This window comes from Thunnus thynnus, chromosome 14, assembly GCF_963924715.1.
Source record: "Thunnus thynnus chromosome 14, fThuThy2.1, whole genome shotgun sequence".
NCBI classification, from domain to species: Eukaryota; Metazoa; Chordata; class Actinopteri; order Scombriformes; family Scombridae; genus Thunnus; species Thunnus thynnus.
This window is the reverse complement of record NC_089530.1, coordinates 748,078-765,785: the sequence shown is the minus strand read 5'-3', so window position 1 is coordinate 765,785 and position 17,708 is coordinate 748,078. Positions and strand designations below refer to the sequence as shown.

At 41.6% G+C, this 17,708-nt stretch overlaps 1 protein-coding gene across 2 annotated transcripts in view; it reads left to right on the top strand.

The window, feature by feature from the left end:
* The window catches only part of zswim8 (zinc finger, SWIM-type containing 8), a 61,915-nt gene that overhangs the window by 32,732 nt on the left and 11,475 nt on the right, over window positions 1-17,708 (top strand). For both annotated transcript variants that reach the window (XM_067609248.1, XM_067609249.1), the window contains exons 10-18: window positions 61-1,375; window positions 3,225-3,356; window positions 3,650-3,829; window positions 4,667-4,850; window positions 9,980-10,078; window positions 10,284-10,408; window positions 16,043-16,346; window positions 16,569-16,724; window positions 17,019-17,241. In XM_067609248.1, coding sequence (XP_067465349.1) covers window positions 61-1,375; window positions 3,225-3,356; window positions 3,650-3,829; window positions 4,667-4,850; window positions 9,980-10,078; window positions 10,284-10,408; window positions 16,043-16,346; window positions 16,569-16,724; window positions 17,019-17,241 — 2,718 coding nt within the window. The remainder of the gene's footprint in view (window positions 1-60; window positions 1,376-3,224; window positions 3,357-3,649; window positions 3,830-4,666; window positions 4,851-9,979; window positions 10,079-10,283; window positions 10,409-16,042; window positions 16,347-16,568; window positions 16,725-17,018; window positions 17,242-17,708) is intronic.

The following is a 17,708-nucleotide window of genomic DNA, read 5'->3' as shown; positions in this document are numbered from 1 at the left end:
ACAGTACACATTAAGTAGGGGTTGAAGTTCAAAACACAGACTTTGTATGCTCTCTTCCAGGCGTCTAGAACTGGCAGGCCAGCTGAAGCAATGGCATCTTAAAGTGATAGAGATAGTGAAGCGGGGACAACACCGCAAGTCCCTGGATAAGCTTTTCCAGGGATTCAAGCCTGCTGTGGAGTCCTGCTATTTCAACTGGGAGGTGGCCTACCCTCTGGAAGGCATCACCTACTGCAGTGCTGATAAGAAGAGCGCCACCTTCTGCTGGTCCAGGGCAGTGCAGAACCAGAGAGGAATGAAAGCTGCTGCAGCAGGTGGAGGAGAACCTCTTGAACCAGGGGGAGGATGTAGAGTTGATGGTGGAGCTGCTGGAGATTTTAAAGGAAGAGGAAGTGGTCACTCACCTCACCAGGAGATGGCAGTGCGACCCAAAGAGACCATTTTGACCAAGAGGAAGGGTTTGTCAGTGAGTGGTGGGGGAGGGATGCTAGTCCGTCTGGGAGGGAGTGTCTCTCTGTCTCTAGAAGACGGAGGAGGGAAGTGCATGTATAAAGGACCAGGCTCCTCCTCTGGAGGGAAGCTGAAACTGACACAGGGAGGTGGCAAGGGCACGTCTGTTGGAGGTCCGGGTGGAGGTGGAGGGCTAGGAGGTGGTAAGCATGCCAGTGCCAAGCGGAGAACCAGCAGTGAGGATAGCTCTCTAGAACCGGACCTGGCTGAGCTCAGCCTGGACGACGGCTGCAGTCTGGCTTTGGGGGCTGAGGCCAGCAACACTTTTGAGTTTCTCCCCCCACCACCTGAGATGCTGCCCTCCCCGAGCCCACTACTCCGAGACTCACGCAAGTACAGCGTCAGCAGTGGAGGGAGCAAGATGTTTGAAACCAAACGTGTCAGCCATGCCTCGCCTGTACTCCCTGCTGCAGAGCCTGTTCCACCCTCCTTCCCTTCCAAAGAGGCAGTGGTGGTTGTAATGGACATGCCCAGTACTTCAGAGAAGGAGGCAGAGGTGGAGGTGGAGTCAGTCCAGAACAGAGATGAAGATGTAGACTCAGCTTGCAGTAACCAGCCTTCCACCTCCGCTGCTACAGCCAGATTAGGTAACACTCCTGCCTCTACCAAGCCACCACGGGGCCGCAGGGAGGCGACGTCTGCCGGGAGCGGGGCAGCAGCTGTGGGTGGAGCAGCTAACCAAGGAGCAGAGGCAGCAGGTGGAGCTGCAGGAGGAGAGGTTGTGGGTGAGGATGACTATCAAGCCTACTACCTGAGTGCTGCCTCAGAGGAGGGAGCAGACAGACAGCTTGCTGACAACCACCAGGAGGAGGAACCAGACATCTTCGCAGGGATCAAACCGCTGGAGCAGGAGGGACGCATGGAGGTGAGGGATAGCTCATATACATTATAAACCCTCTAATTTCTATTTTTCTTACTATTAACTAATCCCATGTGAGCCAAACCAACAATGAATTTATCTACTGACAAGTATTATGTGTGTATCAAAGCCTGTTATATCTTCCTCCTCTGTACAGTAGACCTCCATTGTTGTCCAAAAACTATTAAAAACACATCAATGGGCCACACTGTTGCACTGGATGACTTCACACACACTAGTTTATTTTGACTCAGTCACACATACACTATCCTGCTGCCAGAAATACTTACTAGAACACATGTGGCCTCCAAAGTAAAATGGGACCTTAAAAGCTATAATTTTTTTGCATGATATTTAGATAAAAGATACAATTATGTTACTATTGTAACTCATTCACACCTGGCAAAAAAGTACAAAACTCCCTCAAAGGGCTTCTTTCGTGGTTGCCATTGTGCCCCCCCCCCCTTGTGCATTACATAATGGACTTTTCCATCACTAGACGAGCCACTGTGACTGCTGCACACCTTAACTCTCTGCAAATATTTTGCAAAGGGTGCTGAATCTGTGGTGTTTTCACCTAGAGATTAATATTCAACACAACATCAAACAGTGAAACAGTTATAACAATGGGCATTCTAAAAACAAAAAACGAGAGGAAAAGTATCACATTCATTCTAAAACTCCTGAGGGTATACTTCCCTGCTGCCCTTGAAATATCTTGCAGGATGAGTTACTGACGTTTTCCTGCTGCACTGAATCACTTGTTATATGATGGGAGCACCAACTTCCTGTCTTCCTCACCCTCATAAAAATATTGAAAGATCATGATTAAAATACAAGAAAGGGATGCTTTATTCAAGAAAGAGCAAGAGGCAACTATTATAAAAGAAAGCTCTCATTTCAGGACAGAGGGAGAGAGAGGAAGAAGAATGTGCAGCAGAATGGAACATGGATAAAGTATTCAGATCCTTAAAGCAGCAATACTGCCATATAGAAAAATTCCATTACAAGCGTTATGTTTTAAACTTGTACTCCCCTTCTAAAAGTAGGGATGCACAATGTTATCGGCTCGTTATCGGCCGATAAAAGCTCTAAAAGGAAATATCGGCATCAACAAACTCTGCCGATTATGAGAGGCCGATATGTCACCTTCCCCTCCGCCGCCTGACTGTGCTTCCCTCGATGGACTGCGTCACCCCAACGGTCCCGCTGCTTCTTCCCACTTAAACCTGAATAACAAGCGTTAGCCGCAGCATGACCGGAGGGAAGCATAGCCAGCAAGCCTCCTAGCTAACGTTAGCCTTGGCTCTGTATGTGGATCCAACTGGAGTATCGAGCCCCGGTTTGTTATTCAGGTTTAAGTGGGAAGAAGCAGCGGGTCTGACGGGCAGCTTGAGGAAACACTTCAGGGCTTATTTGGGTCACAAACAACATACTGTCAGTAAGAGAACACTTCATTAATGTTGACTTTTTTGTTTTCTCCTCCAAATAAATGGTTTAGTAGTGTCTCTACGGTTAAGCAGGTGACTAAAATAACATTTTAAGTGATAGGAACAATGTCCAAAACTTAAGATATAGGTTGCGTTACCTAAGATATAAGTTGTTTACCAAAATCATTCAGTGGAGTGATAAGTTTGCCAGAGTAAACAGTGTGTGACTCACTAATGGCACTGATGAAAATAACATGGCAGTGGAGACTCAACGACTTTCCTCATTTTACATCTACTAGTGCATCTTTGATTTTCACCTGTTTTGTTCTCAGCTAACATTGGACAGAGATGCCTCCAGGCATAGCACACAGGTAAAAATCATAATAGTCTTCTTTGTGACCTGAATACTGTTGCTGTGTGTATAGGTGCTATTTGCGTGTGCTGAGGCCCTCCATGCTCATGGCTACAGTAATGAGGCATGCCGGCTGGCTGTGGAGCTGGCCAGAGACCTGTTGGCTAACCCTCCAGACCTGAAAGTGGAGCAGCCACAGACCAAGGTAAATACAGTCAGAGGCCACAGCAGCCTGGAACACATTCTCCTATGTCCGTTGACTTTTCTTCTCTCCTTCTGTTGTACAGTCTCAATCATCCAAACTCATCAGTCAGCATCTTGAACTGTGTAGTGGGATATTGAGCATTTCTTCATGAAGGAAAGCCACCAGACTCCTCTAATATCTGCTTCATATTGGAATCAGAGCATTGTGACTGCGCCAATTTGTAACTGGAAGTGTAAATCTACTTTTGTTTCATTTCCTGACTGCATTTTTATTTCCTGGGTTGTTGGATTCAGGGTAAGAAGAGCAAGGTGTCCACCAGCCGTCAGACGCAGGTTGCCACTAACACGCTGTCAAAAGCCGCCTTCCTCCTCACTGTCCTCAGTGAAAGACTGGAGCTCCACAACCTGGCCTTCAGCACTGGCATGTTCTCCCTGGAACTCCAGAGACCACCGGCATCCACTAAAGCTCTGGAGGTCTCTCTCTCTCTTTCACGAACACATACTCTGTATTTAAGCTTTTGGAATTATATTTTACTGTATGCATAGGTACTTAAAATAATAGTCATTATAATCTTAATTTGTATTGTACTTTTCAAAAACAAAGTTACAAAGTGCTTCACACATGGAAGCAAATTTAAAGCGGTTAATAAATATATATAGGTTAATTAGAAGACATTTAACATGACTGCACTTAAAATAAAAGAAGGTAAAACTCTCCTAATCCAGCAAGAAGAAAAAAAAGTTAAAAGAACAAAAAGATAACTTAGATCAAATCAAGATAAGCTCTCAGATAAAGGTATGTTTAAAAAGACATTTAAATATAATAATGCATACATTTCTGTTGTTTTCACTGCTTTGTGTGAGTACATAATTGTCCTGCAATTCTGCAGTAAAGAAAGTCTGTAGCTCACTGTATGTAAGTTGTTAGTCAGCACACTAGTTAGCTGGAGCAGCACTTGTCAGCATAACACTGGGATAGTTTGATTACTTGAGCTAATGAAGTGTGAGCAGCACCCTGTGCAGCTCTAGTTAATAGGCCTTTCAATTCAATTGTAACCTTGCACTAGAGCCACATTGCTTTGGATAAAAGCATCTGCCAAGTTACATTTTAACATTGTGGAACCAACCACTTTAGCCCTTTAAGTTCCAGTGGGTTTAGAGTATGGGAAGCTCCAGGTTGTTTAGTTTGCTGTTTGTTGTTTAGTTGTGAATTTAGGATGAACTAAATTAGGCCTTCTTGTTCCTGTATAAACTATGTGCTGTATGTTTAAAACATGTGCCACATGCACTGACTGTGTGTGGGTCAACCAGGTGAAGCTGGCTTACCAGGAGTCGGAGGTGGTGGCTCTATTGAAGAAGATTCCTCTGGGCCTTGTGGAGATGTCGGCCATCAGAGAGAGAGCTGAACAGCTCAGAGACGGAAACTTCTGTGATTACAGACCTGTGCTGCCTCTCATGTTGGCCAGCTTTATCTTTGATGTGCTGTGTACCCCAGGTAAGCACCAAATATTGTTTGATTGTTTGAGTTCAGCTAGAATTTAGATCTCAGTGTAAGACTGTCCTGCTTACTTAAATATATAGTTTTTACGGAGAAGTGGACCTTATTTTCTTAGGGGTGCAAGTATCTCTTCTTCAGTTTGGAATTTCCCTGACCTTGAAACTGGCTTTGCCCATCTGTGTGGTATTTTGGGGACCAGCACATGGTTCACACGTGGGAGGAGAGGTGCAAACAGATGGGAGGTTCATTCAAATGAAGCAGCAAAAAACCAGTTGTTGTATTTTGGTGGAAATTGGGTCTTTGACTTTGTGCTGCAGAGATATCTCAGAACCACATCTGTCTCTGGCACAACACTCCTCTGACACTTTGGTGATTTCATCAACAAGAGCAAACTAAATACTGGCTGCAAATGTGCAGCAGATAAATGCTTAACATATTAATAAACTATTAACAATGAAACACTCTCCAACCAGTAGGTGCGTTTACACGCAGCGTCAAAAGCAACAGGAAAGAAAATAATGTGCAGTCAATAAATCATTTTGCATTGTCTGCATTGATTTATGAATAAATGTGGGTTCTTATAGTATCTTGTCAACAGCTGATTTATACTGTATGAAAAGCCTCTCCTTCAGTTCGTTAAATTCCTGCAGCATATGAAGGCAGCAGGACAGATATGTTGATCTATCTGCAGCCTCTGATTACAGAAGTGCAGCACCAAAGCACAGTGCCATTAGGCACCGTCATTCTCCATCTTTACCTTCATTAAAGGTCCACTGTGTAGAATTTAGTGGCATCTAGCAGGGCAGACTTGGCAGAAATGAAATATAATATTCATAAGTATGTTTTAATTAGTGTGTAATGAAAATAAGAATTGTGTTTTCGTTACCTTAGAATTAGCTCTTTATATCTACATAGGGAGCAGGTCCCCTTCCACAGAAGCCACCATGTAGCACCGCCATATTTCTACAGTAGCCCAGAACGGACAAACCAAACGCTGGTTCTACAGAGGGCCTTTCATGTTTTTGGCGAGTTTCACAACTACTATAGGTTCTCCTACACGTTGAGAAGGGGAGGGGGAGGGGTATTCAGTTGGTTGCAGTCTGCAACCTCACTGTTTGATGCCACTAAATTCTACATGGTGTACCTTTAAATCACCAATGACACCAGGCTGCTACAGAATAAACACACACACCTTTATACACATCAGACTGGTATTCTGCCTGTGTCAGTGGGAGATGTCGGATTACAGGGGTTAATTATTCCTGTGCAATATCAGCCTCCCTTCCCACTTTTTTTTTTCTTTTTGATCAAAGTGTTGTTTTTTTAATAAACAAGGCTTTCAGACAGAATACAATGAATATAATTTACTATATACAAAGAATAATAACAGCCCTATCCACCCCTCAACACACAGACAAACCCGAATAACAACCAGACTGATCCAAAAAAACAAAATCAAAAACAAACAAAGAAAAAAAAAACATATTCCATGTTGATAGATAAACAAGGAGTGCAGTGTAGTGCAGTGCCTAGCTCCCATATTTTCTACAAAACATAATAACAGTTGCCAAGTATCAGTGAATTTCTTTGCAAATCCCTTCGTAGAATTTCGAATATTCTCAAATTGTACATGATACATAATGTCCCTAATCCAAGGGATTAGGCGCAGAGTCTTTCCATTTAGATAAAATAAGCCTTCTGGTAAGAAATGAGCAAAAAGCTACCACCTCAGTTTGACATCTCTTAATATTTAGGGGGAACTCCGAAAATTTTAATATACTGTGATGGAGCAATGGATTTTCCAGAAGTTTTGGAGAAGGTTTCAAAGGCCAAACCCAAGAAGCTGGGATAATTTCAGACATGTCCAAAACGGAGTAATTGGACAATTGTGTAATTGTGGAGTAATCTGGTCGGGGATTGCTTACATAGATTATACGTAGGGTCTAGATCTCTTTTCAATTTAGCCAGTTTGACTTTGGACCAGTGAAGACAATGAACAACTTTAAAGTGAATAATAACATGCCTAAGGCAGACTGATGACGTGTATATTCTTTGAATTAGACCATATATCATCTAGAATTGGTTCCCCAATAGCCCCCTCCCATTTGATTTTCAAAGTGTCCAAGTGTGCCTGCAATTAAGCACTATATACAGAAGAATTTGGGAAGGGCAGGCAGGGAAGGAATCAGAAAGGGAGGCCATAAACCTTCCGAGCTGCAAACATAAATATAAAGAAATGTGTATTAGGAATACCAAACCATTTAACTATCTGTTCAAACTCAGTATATCTATATCAAAATCAATATAGAGATCATATAATGAGGTAAGGCCATGCTTTAACCATATATCAAAGGCATCATCTATTGTTGAAGGGGTGAATATTTAGTTCTTTGATAATGGTGGAGCAAGTGAAACATCATTAAGAGAGAAATTACTTCTGAACAAGGTTTGATGTGAAATTCGACACAGACTGAGACACTGGCAGTTTGGTACATAATAATACAGTTAGAGAGGTAGAGTGGATGGACTCCTTTTCCACAGTTACCCAGCTGGGGGCAGCCAGATCGTCCCCTAACCAGTATAATACTGACAATAATCCTGCTTTACAAGGTCGTTGTAGCGTTCTCTCCCCCACCCTGGACCACTCCAAATATAAGTTGAAATTTGACTGTTTAAGTTAATAAAAAAAAGACTTTGCAAGGAAGAATGGGAGGCCTTGGAAAAAGTATGAAAATTTAGGAGAAACAATCATTTTTATTATATGAATCCTTCTACCAAGAGAGAGAGAGATAATGAATCTTAATTTTCAAAGTCTTGTTGCAGAGACAGTAACGGTTGATAGTTGGCTTTACAAGTCCTCGAAGTCGTGTGATCCAGACCACCAGATATTTAAATTTCTTTTAGCTAACCCTAAAGGGGGTTGAAGAGAGATAGTCACTTGGAGTCACATTGCCAATTAGCATTAATTTACTTTTCTGACAGTTGACTTTATAACTGGAGATTTTACCAAACTCTGTAAGTAGTTCTAGCAGATGTGGAAGGCTTGAGGCTGGGTTAGATATATACTTAACTATATATATATTTTTTTATATAAAGCCTGTTTAGTGGGTGAAATGACTGATGTGATGATTGACTCCATTCAAAGAGCCAGGATTTTTGCTAGGATTTTGGTGTCAGTGTTGAAAAGAAAAATTGGGTGATGAGCCACATTCCAGTGGATTTTTGTCTTTTTTAAAGATCAATGTAATAACTGCCTGATGCATAGTGGGAGGAGGGGAGGACGATACCAGATAAGAGTCTTCAAAGACAGATAATATTAATGGGGAGTGTTGGGAAGAAAACTAAAAAATTCTGTGGGATATATGTCTGGATGCAGAGATTTGCCACTCCGCATTCTCCTGTCTGTGAGCTTTATGCCCTGGGAATCGCAAATTTCAGGGAAACCCTGACTAGCTATTTCATGACGTAGCTGGTGAGCCAGGAGTTTACCAGCTTTTCCACTGTTATGAAAGTCGCACCGCATTTTAGAAACCAAGTATTCAGCTTGTTGGGTTGTTCAGAGATTATATTCAGTTTGTAATAATAAACATTCTTTAAGCAGCACTGATGAAGGAGTTTGACTGTGTGATATGTCCAACTTCAATATCTGATGTGTCAGTTGTTTGCAACATTTCATTTGTCACTATCTTCTGGGATATGTAGTATGAAATAATTTGGTCTCTTAAATATGCCTTAAGTACTTCCCATACAGTTGAAGGTGACATCTCTGGAGTTTGATTGAGTTTAAGAAAATACTCAATCTGAAATGCAATATAATTCGCAAACCCTTCATTTGAGAGAAGAGTAGGATTGAACCTCCATGGCCGGTAATTAGGCTCTGTAATGGGGATGCATAGTGTTAAGGTCAGTGGGCTATGATCAGATATGACTATGGCTTTATAGTCACAGACTGTTCCTAAGGATAGGAGTCCTGTATCTATAAAAAAGTAATCTATATGTGAACAGGAGTTGTGTATGGGGTAGAAGACTGAGAATCTTCAAGAGGTGGGATTAGGAAACTGCAGGGCAGGAGAAAGAACACAGTTGAATTGTCCCCCAGAATGAAATTATGTTTTACTGTATTTGGCATTTCAGAAAAAAAGTTGCTAAAGAACATGTGGTCATCCTAGTTGGGTGCGTATACATTAGAATAACAAGAACTCCATATAATGACCCAACTACAATTACAAAGCATCCAACAGAGTCAGATTCAACACTTGTTGCCATAAACGGTATATGCTTACTAACAATTATGGCTAGACACTTCCAAAAATGCAGAGATTGCAACATCAGTAAACGTACACATGAAACATGAAAGACCAGTCTAGTGTTTCCCCACCCCCTATCCCCTACAAGAACATGCTGAAATGTAAACCCCTTATAGAAAAATCCATTAGGGCCATTAGTGCTTATTTGTGTAATTCTTAAGCTAAACCAGGTTGAGCCCCTGCCCATCCCTTTCAGCTTTTTTAAACCAAAAGTAGCGTTTCATGTTTTATTCTTGAAATGCAAACACTGTTGTGGAACACAAATTGCTAAACGATGTTACTATTTACAAGGTGAGATACAGTAGCATTTATGTCTATTGTAGCATTTGTCTTTTGTACTAATCAATTGTTAACAAACCCACTCTATAATCTGGCTGCAGACAGATATATGGTGCTGTGTGTTCACTCTCGACGCTCTGCACCTTTCAGACAACAATATGATTTCCTGGAGAAGCTCTTTGTATTTGTTGAGTTAATGTTGTATTGCTTCACTGTGATTGGCTAAGCTGTTTCAGAGCCACACTCTCCTATGTAAAGTCACCTTCATCAAGCCCTTTTGCACTATGCACTGCTGTGCATACATGACTCAAAATATGAGGCGCGCATGGAGACGCCTACACAGACCTACCAGGTCTGTGTAGGCTTAGAAATAAGCAAAGGTAGATACCTTTGCTTATTTCAAGGATCAAAACTTAGAACTAGATAGTTCTAAGTTAGAAAGTGACAGTGCTGTTTTGTTAAGACCTAAATTGAGACAATTTTAAATGGGAACTTCAAGAATTAACATTTCTTTTACTTTTCTCCATATTGTTTGTGCAGTTGTGTCCCCAACTGGCTCCCGTCCACCAAGCCGCAACCGCAACAACGAGATGCCTGGCGATGAGGAGCTGGGCTTTGAGGCTGCTGTCGCTGCACTCGGTAAAATGATTCTTGTCCTGTTCCTTAGTTTCTGTCTCTGTAGGTTCTGTCACTCTTTCTGCATCTCAATATGTTTTTTTCTCTCCTCACTACTTCTCTCACCTCCCCTATCTTTGTCATTACTGTACACTGTACCTTATTCTTTCTCCCCTGCTCCTTCCTACTATAATCCTTCCTGTTGTCTCCACCCTCTGTGTGTCTGCAGGGATGAAGACAACAGTAAGTGAGGCGGAGCATCCTCTGCTGTGTGAAGGAACCAGAAGGGTGAAAGGAGACCTGGCTCTGGCTCTCATGATCACATATAAGGATGACCAAAGCAAGCTCAAGAAGGTAACCATCACTAGTGTAACCGTTCTTACCATTTGGTAAGGAAATTCAATTCAATTCAATTCAATTCAGTTCAATTTATATAGCGCCAAATCGCAATAAAAAGTCATCTCACTGCACTTTTCACATAGTGCAGGTCTAGACCATACTCTTTAATTTTAAAGACCCAACAATTCCCCCATGAGCAAGCACTTGGCGACAGCAGTAAGGAAAAACTCCCCTTTAACGGATAGAAACCTCAAGCAGAACCCGGCTCTTGGTGGGCGGTCATCTGCCTTGACCGGTTTGGTTGAGAGAGAGAAAGAGAGAGGGGTGATGGGGAGGGGGAGGAGGGAGTGGGACAGAATAACAACAATCATCACAATAACAGCAGCAATAGGAAAAGCCAGGGAAGGATGCCAACAGGACTGCGAAGGACCGGGAAGGCTCGGCCTGCAACCCAGGGTTTCCTGCGAGATGAGAAAGCACAAAAACTCAGAGGAAGAAGCCAAGTTAGTAACATGCATCAATGGTACATGAATGCATACAGATGGAGAGGAGGAGGAGGAGAGAGGGGCTCAGTGCATCATGGGAAGTCCCCCAGCAGTCTAGGCCTATAGCAGCATAACTAAGGGCTGATCCAAGGCAAGCCTGGTCGGCCCTAACTATAAGCTTTATCAAAAAGGAAAGTTTTAAGCCTACTCTTAAATGTAGAGAGGGTGTCTGCCCCTGCTAATGTGTTTCTAAGGTGTTTGGGGCCAAGCACAATAACTTCAGTTTTATCTGAGTTTAGTAGTAGAAAATTGCAGGTCATCCAGGTCTCTATGTCCTTAAGGCATGCTTGGAGTTTGTTGAACTGAATGGTTTCATCAAGTTTCATTGGTAAATATAATTGGGTATCATCTGCATAACAATGAAAATTTATGGAGTGTTTCCTAATAATATTACCTAAATGAAGCATATACAAGGTGAATAGTATTGGTCCAGGCACAGAACCATGTGGAACTCCGTGTCTAACTTTTGCCTTCATGGAGGATTCAGCATTAACGTGTACAAACTGAAATCGGTCTGATATATAGGATTTAAACCAGCTTAATGCAGTTCCTTTAATGCCAATTAAATGTTCCAGTCTCTGTAATAGGATTTGATGGTCAATTGTGTTGAATGAAGCTCTAAGATCTAACAGGACAAGTATGGAGAGAAATCCTTTGTCCAATGCAGTTAGGAGGTCGTTTGTGACTTCACCAGTGCTGTCTCTGTGCTATGATGTGCACTAAATCCTGACTGAAAATCCTCAAATAAACTATTGTTATGTAGAAAGTCACATAACTGATTAGAGACTGCTTTCTCAAGGATCTTAGAGAGAAATGGAAGGTTAGATATAGGTCTATAATTAGCTAAAACACCTGAATCAAGAGTAGGCTTCTTAAGAGGTTTAATTACAGCTACTTTAAAAGACTGTGGTACATAGCCTGTTACTAAAGACAGATTGATCATATCTAGTAAAGAAGTGCTCACTAAGGGTAAGGCTTCCTTAAGCAGCCTAGTTGGGTTGGGATCTAAGAGACAGGTTGATGGTTTAGCTGAACAAATCATTGAAGTTAGTTCAGGAAAGTCGACTGGAGAAAAACAGTCCAAATATATGTCAGATTTTACAGCTGTTTCTAAGGTTCCTGTGTTTGGGGATAAATCAGTGCCTGTTGAGGGCAGGAGGTGGTGAATTTTGTCTCTAATAGTTAGAATTTTATCATTAAAGAAGCTCATTAAGTCGTTACTACTGAGACCTATTGGAATACATGGATCAGTAGAGTTATGACTGTTTGTCAGCCTGGCCAACGTGCTGAAAAGGAACCTAGGGCTGTTTTTATTCTCTTCTATTAATGCTGAGTAATAGGTAGCTCTGGCATAACAGAGGGCCTTCCTATATGTTTTAAGACTATCTTGCCAGACTAAGCGAGATTCTTCCAGTTAGGTAGAATGCCAGATCCTTTCAAATTTTCACGATGTTTGCTTTAATTTGCGGGTTTCGGAGTTATACCATGGAGCTAACCTCTTGTTTTATTATCTTCCTTTTTAAAGGGGTGATGGAGTTGAGTGTTATTCACAATGAGCCTGCAGTACTATCAACAAGATTATCAATTTGGGAGGGACTAAATTTAACATAAGAGTCCTCTGTAGTATTGAGACATGGCATTGAATTCAGTACTGATGGAATTGCTTCCTTAAATTTAGCTACAGCACTATCAGATAGACATCTAGTGAAGACGTTTTTGTCTAATGATGTGTAATCCAGTAATAGGAATTCAAAAGCGATTAAGTAATGATAAAATAGGATTTTGTGGAAAAATTATTAAATGCTCACTTTCAGTCCCATAAATCAGAACAAGGTCGAGGGTGTGGTTCAGACAGTGAGTGGGATTATTTACACACTGAGAGAAGCCTAATAAGTCTATGAGTCTAATAATGAGATAAAGGCAGTGCTGAGACTATCATTATCAACGTCCACATGAATATTAAAATCACCTACTATAATTATTTTATCTGTACTAAGGACTAAGTTTGATAAAAACTCACTAGATGATCTGAGATTTAATTGTTTACTAATACGGCTTTAGATGACAGAGATCTAATGTTCAAGAGTCCACATTTAATTCTCTTATTTTGTTGTACTATTGCAGTAGTGGTTTTAATTTTTATTAGATTTGAAATGGCAACTACAATGAGTTAGTTGTAAGATGTGTTCTTCCAGTAAGCCTGGCAGGTAAACAAACCTGTTTTGCATGTTGTGGCAGAGGTTTCCTGTAATTCCCCCAAATTTTTAAATGGGATAAGAGAAAGGCTGAACCTGGAGTAGAGTGCACTGTCTAATGCTTTGGTATTAACCCATTAATGACAGTTATGTTTCTGAAATTGCACTTGTTATGCTGCTTGAGGGCCTGTTAAATCTCTGGGTGAAGCTGAGAAGCTAAGCTACAGCTAGTAGCCATGGAGCTAACCCTAATGGAAGCAAAAAGCTGATGGTTGTCTGTTGGCCAGTGCACAAATACTTACAAAAACATTACACACAAATAACGTGATTAGTGCAACACTGCCGTCTCAACCTGTAGCTAAGTTTACAAGAATTTGAGTAGTTTTTTAATATACATGGCAAACTAAACTAAAGCTTGTTCATTACAGTTTACTATTAGCTTAACCAGTGCATTGTGGTTGTGTAAAACATACCAGTGGTGGATGGGACACTGCGGTCAAAGCAGCTGAAAATCGGTTTTCTACATGTTCATGTTTGTTGAACAGGTGTATTGATAAAATACTTATTGGTTTTTTACTTGCAAAGGTTTTATTGCATTTTCAGTAACGAGTGTAGTTGTCGCCAGTTCTTTCACTTCATCTGGTGCACTGGTCTTCAGTGGTGTTTACTTTAAAACTGTACGTGGAAACACGAGAACAACTGAACTTGTTTCAGTAAAAGATTAAAATATGCATATACTTGATCACAAAACAAAGAAAAGAGATGTCTTAATAAGAAGTTTCTTGGCTCATGAGTTTTGGAGACCGGCTCAAAGAAAAATCTCTTTGAGGTTATCTTTATAAGTTTGGATGAAATGGGTTAGGGTTAGGGTTAGTGTTAGTTAGATAGTGTGTTTTAAACATTTTCGCCCTGAATTACAGATGAATATTCAATGTCTTTTTTTCAGAGACATCCAGCCTCAATTGATTCAACTTTCTCAAACCATCTGCAGATCTCAAACCACCTACACTGAAAACAAAAAGTTTTAATACTATAGTGAAATTAAATAAAGTTTAAGCAACGACTATGTGACTAAATTAAACTTTCAGAAACAATTTAAAATATAAATTCAACATAACACTTACTTCATAATGTAAAACATTCAATGAGACTATTATTTCCAAAATAAAAACTGAATTCAATACAACTACTACTTATCTAATGTAACTATTAAAATATTATTGTCTATGAAATGAATAGATCAAAAGTTAAATACTTGGGTGATTTTAGAATACCATTGCATATTACCAAACATTCATCAACTCTTAACATAAGGAACTTCAAAATCTTATCACTAGAGGGCAGTAGTGTCACATGTAGTAAAAATTGAAACATAATCTAAAATTAATATCTCCTCAACAGATAATCACACAGCTATCAAAATTGTGCCATTCTGCTTCTTCTTTTTTTTTTTTTTTACTTTTTTTTTATATGACAGAGCATAAAACTATGGGGAAAACTACACTTAAACCAACCAAAAACGGAAAACAATAAATAAATGGATAAATAAAAGAATAAATAAATAAGTAAATAAAAGATAATGTAGCAACAATACTACTGGAGGGCAACTCTGGCTGGGCACCAAAGCCAAAGAGGGGCTGGGGTGGATTCAGAGCAGGCCAGGCCAGGACGGCAGGGTCAGGGGAGAATTTTATGTATTTATTTTGATTTCCCCTTCCTTTTAATGTTAGTTTGTTTGCTTGTGCAGATGTCATACACGAAGAATGCTTATGCCATTCTTCGTGCATTTACATGGCAAATAACATTACATAACTTACATAATGATTAGACATTTAATTTATATGAAATTCAGATTTGGCTCAGATTTTCAGGGAGACTGTATAAATGTCCTCCAGAAATGTGAGTTAGAATTTATGATGCTGGTCTGTTTATCCTGTCTGTCCATGTGTTGTTGTTATCAGTCCTGGTCCTGGTTCAAATGACCCCAAAGGTCATTTACGCTTTTACTTCAGGCCCTAATTTAGTTATTGGTCAGAAATGTAACACCTCACCTTCCTAACATACAGCGAGTGAGTCAACTCTAGCAGGTGGAGTGCAAAATACTGTCCAGATATACTGCGAGCGATGTTGCAGCGCTGAGTGTGTGTGGAGGACCGGATGTATCAGAGGAACAAAGCCACTGCTCGCTGACAGAGTGTTGCGTAGCTCTGGAGGAGACAGACAGGGACAGAGCTGGAGCTTCTTGAGGAATAACACCCAGAGTCACACCAAATTCTGCTCTGACCAGGAGCCATTTAGCAGAGCTCAGAAGAGAGCTTTTGGGATTAAAAAGTGGATTTATCTTCACTCTCGCTTTCTCTTCATACATGTTGACTGCTGACTGGAGGGGAAAAGGAAACATCAGGTATATCACTGTTGATTTTGATCAATGAAAATACGGTTAGATGCGCAAAACTTCGCAAAATTAGACGCATGGAGACATCTTCCTTGGGAAACACTGAAACAATCTAATGTTTGCTTGCTCGCTCATTCGCATCGTGTCCAATTAGAAGTCGGTGTTAGTCTGAATGATTTTCTCAAATCAATGTTGCTCACGGGTGGAGTCCTCCTTTCCTGTTGTTAAACAGGGGGGTAGATGCACTGTGTTCAGACAACTTTGATTACGGCATTGCCACTTATCTAAACAAACTATGTCCAGTGTCTCAACAATACAGAGGTCAATTCAGATACTCTAAAGGTTTGTTTCAAAAGGTTTACCAAGAATTGAAGCTGGACATGGGAATTTAAGAATTGAAGTTTTCTTCTCCTCCTCAGTTTCTTTTTCCACACTTCTTTCTTCTCCGTGCCTTTTTGTTCATCCCCCTCTCTCCCTTCCCATGTTGTCTCTCTCCCCCTCCTCCTATCCTCAGATACTGGATAAGTTGTTGGACAGGGAGAGTCAGACCCACAAGCCTCAGACTCTCAGCTCCTTCTACTCCAGCAAGCCAGCAGCTGGCAGCCAGCGGAGCCCGTCCAAACACATCACTGCTGGGGCCACTGGGGGGGTCTCCAAACATGCCCCATCATCTTCCTCTGCAGCCACTGTGGCAGCCTCTTCCTCCAGCTCTTCCTCTGCTGTGACAATGGCTGGTGAGGAGGTGGCACACCAGTCTGAACTGAACCCTGTGCAGAACAGCACAGCTGGGGAGAGCACTGCTGAGACCAGGGAGCACGGTGAGAACCCCCCCATCCCTGCTTTTTTTCAATATCACTTAATGAAAGCAATAGTAAGCACTACTGCAGGATGTAAACTAAGTCAAACTTAGTTTACATCCTGTGCTGCCATACAATAGATAATCACTACATGGTAACACAGTATCCTTTGACAGAGATAGACCTAAAAGGTTGTTTGTTCTGTAGTGATGATAGAAATTTCCCATTTTGTTTCCCTTGCAGTGTCGGAGGGCCCTGCTTCATCAAGTGACCAGCAGAACGAATCAGCTCCATTTAAGCTGGAGGCCACAGTGCCCAGCCGGCTGGCGCTGGGGGCACGCTGTGGATATAACCAGCGCTGCTGGGGTTCACCTGTCCGGCAGAAGAAGAAACACACTGGTAAATGTGGCAGGAAATGATGTGTACATTTTTTATTGACCTGGCTGGTAGAATGTAATAGAAAACAGTTTACACTGCCACTGCATCCATCTTTTGGGAGAATCAACTTAGCTTGTATCCACGCTGTCAGACAGTGAGTGCTACTTTTTGCCTGGGTCATTATAGTGGTATTTCTAATAGGATCCAGTTAAATTGTTAAGGTGGATAATAGGATAAGATGTATCAGCTTCACATCAAAAGTGAACCAGCACACATGAAAGTGATTTGAAACATGATGTGATGGTGTTTGAATAGGCATGGCGAGCATTGACAGTAGCGCTCCAGAGACGACTTCAGACAGTTCCCCCACGCTCAGTAGGCGGCCACTTCGAGGGGGCTGGGCAGCAACATCCTGGGGTCGGGGTCAGGACAGTGACAGCATCAGCAGTTCATCATCTGATTCGCTGGGCTCCTCCTCTTCCAGTGGTTCTCGCAGGGCAGGGGGCGGGGCCAGGGCCAAGAGCACCGACACCAGCAGGTAAAAACACACACTTCCTCCTTATCAGGTTACTGAGACAAGTAAAAGTACACTAGCTGTGTTACTGGGATGACCAACAACAATAATAGATTGAATAAAAAAAGCTGAGTTCAAGGCTGTGGCTCAGGAGGTAGAGCGGGTCGTCCACTAATCAGAAGATCGGCGGTTCGATTCCCAGCTCCTCCAGTCCACATGCCAATGTGTCCTTGGGCAAGATACTTAACCCCAAATTGCTCCTGATGGCTGTGCCATCAGTGTATGAATGTGTGTGAATGGTTAGTTTCCTCTGATGGGACGGTTGGGACCTTGCATGGTAGCCCCTGTACCCATTCAGTGTATAAATGTGTGTGAATGGGTGAATGTGATTTGTAGTGTAAAAGCGCTTTGAGTGGTCGGAAGACTAGAAAGGCACTATACAAGTACAGTCCATTTACCATTTACCATTTAAACAAAGGCTGCCAGTTAAC